Source organism: Salvia miltiorrhiza, chromosome 1 (assembly GCF_028751815.1).
Source record: "Salvia miltiorrhiza cultivar Shanhuang (shh) chromosome 1, IMPLAD_Smil_shh, whole genome shotgun sequence".
In the NCBI taxonomy this organism is placed as follows: Eukaryota; Viridiplantae; Streptophyta; class Magnoliopsida; order Lamiales; family Lamiaceae; genus Salvia; species Salvia miltiorrhiza.
In genome coordinates, this window is record NC_080387.1 from 60,985,798 (window position 1) to 60,991,040 (window position 5,243).

General features: G+C 39.8%; 1 protein-coding gene across 4 annotated transcripts; it reads right to left on the reverse strand.

Annotated features, from left to right (window-relative positions):
• Positions 1-831: 831 nt before the first annotated feature.
• LOC131000922 (delta(12)-fatty-acid desaturase FAD2) lies at positions 832-4,916 on the reverse strand. Of its 4 annotated transcripts, none has more exons than XM_057927095.1 (3): positions 4,712-4,889; positions 3,821-3,830; positions 832-2,228 (listed from the first exon to the last, which is right to left on the reverse strand). In XM_057927095.1, exon 3 carries the CDS (start codon positions 2,215-2,217, stop codon positions 1,066-1,068), a length of 1,152 nt encoding a protein of 383 aa, XP_057783078.1. In that variant the 5' UTR covers positions 2,218-2,228; positions 3,821-3,830; positions 4,712-4,889; the 3' UTR covers positions 832-1,065. The 4 variants fall into 4 exon arrangements, with proteins under 4 accessions (XP_057783078.1, XP_057783074.1, XP_057783057.1 ...); XM_057927091.1 differs by having other exon boundaries at positions 3,764-3,830; XM_057927074.1 differs by lacking the exon at positions 3,821-3,830 and having other exon boundaries at positions 4,712-4,916.
• Positions 4,917-5,243: the final 327 nt, after the last annotated feature.

Consider the following 5,243-nt stretch of genomic DNA (forward strand, 5'->3'; position numbering starts at 1 on the left):
TTGTAGCAGAGAGCATGAGAGCCGTTGGATAATGTCAGAAGATCAAGCGGCCCACGGTTGAGGCCCATTAAAGGACGTCACTGCGACCACGAGGGTGGTGTGCCGGCTGGGCTGGCCCACATAGGAGCCCGCACGAACGGTTGCTGCCACGTGGCGGAGTGTTGCACGCAGGTTTGCGTGGACCGTTTCAACGTGGCTCCCATTAGCAATTCTGGCAGTTGGGGGGCAGATTTAGCTGGATTCTGTTGCTTTCACCTAACGTGCGATGGCTCGCGTTTAATGTTTGTGGTTGTAACGCCTTATTTCAATACCATTCTTTTCTTATATGTTTGCATGCCCAATATCGTATAGTACTTCCCTTTTTTCTCCACGACGAATTCGCACTTAATAATTGGAGACAGCCCACTAATCCAATTAAACAAAACATGTTTGATTTCTACAGTTTTAAAACTATTCTGTTTCTACTCAAAAAAAAAGTATATATGCAGTTTCTTAGACAGCAAAGCATTAATACAATTCACAAATAAATGATACACATACTCTTGTTGTGACTATCGTGATTCTGAATCTGGATGCAGTCATGCAGATCTGGATTCCAACTGTTAATAATTCAATATAGCCATGTATTTGTATGGTGATAGCAGGAAAAAGTCGTATTGTTTCAACAAAATTGGGCCAGATCTATGTAGGCACATTTCACTTGGTACCATAATTGAGGAACAAATTCCTTGAAAACAGAAAAATAGAGCCCAATGGACTAGTAAACAAAAATACGGGATAGAGATACACAAAATATATTTAAAAAAAAAAGTTTGCTTTGACAAGTCGAACTTTGGACTTCAAAACAACAAAACATTAATAGTTCTTAGTAGTCTTATTCCATCCAACATGAACCAAGACTTCAAAGAACACAAAAGTTCTAACTGAGTCTTATTCAACCGACATGAAACTAAGACCTTCGAAACAGAAAGCAACCAACACAACCTAGACTTTAACCATAAACAAAGCAGAATCTCCTACAACAAACATCCCAGAAACTGCATTTCCTACATTCTCCCCAAATCTCTAAAGCTTGTTATTGTACCAGAACACACCTTTGTTCTCATCGCCTTCATCCGGCTCGACGTAGATGCATTCCTTCACCTCTCTGTACATGGCCTTAAAAACAGGCGTCCCATCGAACTGGTAGTACTTGCCCAGGATTGGTTTGATGGCCTTTGTTGCCTCCATCGCATGGTAGTGCGGCATGGTCGAGAACAGATGGTGTGCAACATGAGTATCTGTTATGTTATGGAAGATGGTGTTGAGAATGCCATAATCTCTGTCCATTGTGGCCAGGGCGCCGCGCAGCCAATCCCACTCTGATGAGTCGTAGTGAGGGAGGGAAGCGTGGGTGTGCTGCAAGAAAGTGATCAAGACGAGGAACCCATTGACCACAAGCAATGGGCCACCATAGACACAGAGAACCCAAGCAAGTCCTTTAGCTGCGCATAGACGGTACAGCCCATAGGTGGCAGCAAGAATGCCTGCATCAGAGAGGAAGATCTGAGCGCGCTCACGATCAGAGTAGATAGGACTCTGAGGGTCGAAGTGGCATGCAAACCGGTCGTAAGGCCTTCCGGAGACATTGAACATAAGGTACAGAGGCCAGCCTAGAGTGAGCTGGACAAAGAGAGTGATGACTCTGCCAGGTGGGTTGTTCAGGTACTTGGTAGACCAGCTGACCCCTGACTTGACCTTTGGGACAAACACCTCATCCTTCTCAAGTGAGCCAGTGTTTGAGTGGTGGCGACGGTGGCTGTACTTCCAAGAGAAGTACGGCACGAGGAGGAATGAGTGCAGGATTAGGCCGACAGTGTCGTCTAGCCATTGGTAATCACTGAAGGCGTGGTGGCCACATTCATGAGCGATGACCCACACACCAGTGAGGATGCAACCTTGGCATATCACATAAAGAGCCCAGGCTATGTAGGAGAGAGGCTGCGGGAGCTGATGGAAGTAGTTTGTGGCGACATAGTAAAACAGAGCGGCAATGACAAGGTCATATACGACATAGGAAAATGAACGAGGAATAGAACGCTTGAAACAATGGGGTGGAATGGCTTTCTTGATCTCACCGAGCGTAAATGGAGGCTTTGCATGCGGAACTCGTTGGACAACGTCGGATTTTGCCTTCTTATCGGCAGGGGGTACGGACATACGCCCTCCAGCACCCATTGTTCAGCGACCTGCAGAATCTAGGTAAGGTTGAAACTTAAATTATGAAACAACTATTTATAAGTTAACAAAATCAAATGAGTATACGTTTTCAAATCCAAACGGATCACGGAACTACATGAACAGTTCAATTGACTTAAATTATTATACTGCGCCAACTTATCTACACGCAGCTATTAATTATGGACCACACAAATTGAACTAATACTGAAACAAGTACAAATAATAAATTACAATTTGACCACTAAGAAGGGTGAGTGCATAATCCCTTAATTTCTCAAGAGATTAATTTCCAAATCAAGGAAGCACAGCCTAGAAACTGAACATCGGAATTGATAAATTTCATTGACTAACAAGCTCAAGGAAAGTATCCTGTCTCGATATTTATTACAAACAAGTCTACCTTAAGACGTACTTGGATCGTCAGTATCCTGAGTTAATATTTATAAAGAAGTCAAGCTTAAGACATACTTAAGATCATCAATTCTTAAAACACCTACAGTACTTTCTAAGATATATCTAACAGTATAAATTCCACATGCTTATATTTTATTTATGTTCGACCTCACGTAAGAATAAAGTCACATGCTTATATCTAACAGGATATTCACAGAATGATAATCACAATAGCGACTAAGAGTATTTTGTAAAAGATCAAATAAGAAAAGATAAACTGGACCCAGTTTAATTATATAAATTTCTTTCATGCACGATATTTTTCTAAACATAGCTTTGACCGCGATTAACTAAAATAATTAAAAAGGCCTTTGATGTGACCCCTGGAAACTGCAGAGAAGGCTGTGCAGCTTAAGTATGCAAATTGCGTTCGTGCATTAATAAGCCCACTAATTGGACAATCCAGCATTATTACAACACCACCACGCTAGTTAAACAGCTGTTAGTTTTTTATTTGTCGCCCTTAAGCTAATTAACAGACTTAATAACAGAAACAGCAGCTGTCGTTTAGATTTCAGCCAAATGAAGCATTGAACATTTCATTGTCCGCCCATTTTTCATTGAAAACAATTCAAGCAATCACATCAAAAGGGTCGCTCCGAAAATAAGCCGATACTTGCTAGGGAAACCACTTTATGGACAAAGTAAGTTGGCAATACAATATCACATAAAAGAAAATATTACAGAATATTTCACATTAAAATAGATTAAATTTAACAAAAATCCAATGTTGAAAATATTAAACCCAAGTAAACTGCAGATAGAATATTTACTAAAAAACAAAAACACCGAAAGCTGAAGGCAGACATGGCCATCAAGCAGTTTGTCTTGTCTGCTAACTGCCCATGTGAAAAAGTTGAGGCTCTAACAAAATCCTTCCAACTACCAAACAAGCATTACAGAGTTTGAAAGTGGCAGAACACATACATGAAAGATACACAACAAGCTAATTATGAAAGTTGGAAATGAGACGACTGCTTAAAACGCACATATTCTATCTCATTAAGAAATCAATTGAATAAGAGAACAGATGAATTTCGTGCCGATTAAATTAATTAACTTTTATTAGAGACTAGGAAAAAAAGGCGACCCAAGCACATGGTGGCCCGAAAAAGAGAAGGCAACAATAATGTCTCTGTTAACTTACAACTTGACCCCTGCACCAACCAAAACTATAATTAGATCCACATATGACTAGCCTGATTTACTTGACATTTACAAAGTTGGATTTTGTGGTAAAATACTAAAAAAAAAGGAAAAAAGAAAAAAGAAAACGAGAATCTGAGAAAATCTGGATCTGCCATTAAAAAATAAATAAAACCAAATCACATCCAAGATGGATCAAAATTATATAATTCAGATTGTGCATGATTGCCACAACAGCTGTAGATGTAATGGCATATATTTTATGTCGTTGATGACTAAAATATCTCAGATATTTCTGAGACTCATATGGAGATTCAACCCTCTCCACCACCCAGAAGAAGAAAATTATTAAAAAGTAAGATCAGAGAAAACTTTACTTTTTGTTCTTTTATTATTTCCCACAGTGCAGAAGTAAAGGAGCGGCCGAAACCGTGAAAATCAGCTCATCCATACCCAAACTCTTAAGACTTTAGATCCACAAATCAAGCCACATTAACAATTTTGTAAAATGTGATGCCCGAATTCACGGAGAGAGAAAAACCAAACAAACACCTCCAATCCATTCCGTTATTCCAGATACAGCATTTAAGCACAGCAGATCACTCAATAAACTCACATAAATCTCACACAATCGCATCCACAGCCAGCCAATCCAGATCTATTCACGTCTCTCCGGTAATCAGAACAAAAAAAAATCGCATGCACAGCAAAAAATCGTCAAAAACTCCCAAACGATTAGGAGTCAAACAAAACAAATCACAAGAAGATCTACGCACATTCCCCAAATCAAGCAAAAAAGAAAAACAGAAACAATCACGCATCCAACATTTAGGAAGAATCGAAACGCATTACAGCAGGCAGCAACAAAAAATGCAGAGGAAAAGAGAGGTACCTAAGAGGAGGAGGCGCGGTTTCTCTCTCCTGTTTGGAGGAGGGGTAGTGAGAGAAAGGAAGAGGTGCGGTGCGGTGCGGAGTAGAGTGGCCGGCACCACAGGCGTTATAAATAGAGGCGAGCTCACGGGAGTGCTAAAGCAATGGGCATCACTCGCTACTTAAATTGCTTTTGGTTTTTCCCTCCCCCCAAAAGGGCGGGCCCCACCCTAAATGCCCCCATGGACCCCACGCACCTAAATGCTGGTACCTGTTCTTGTTCTTTTTCTAATAAATCGGGCAATTTTGACCACTCCTAGTAATTTTCTTGTGTTGATTTAGATGTCATCTTATTTTATTTTCAAATTTTAAATTTTAATGTGAAAGAAACAATTCTACTAATTGTTGTATTGAAGCATATTCCGATCGTATATTTTTATATACAAAAAATGATGACATTAGTTTTTATATTTTCCTGAATAAGTCCATGAAAAAAAAGTACCAATTTTTTTCAATGTTACAACTTACAAGTGTATACATAATATTATTATGTA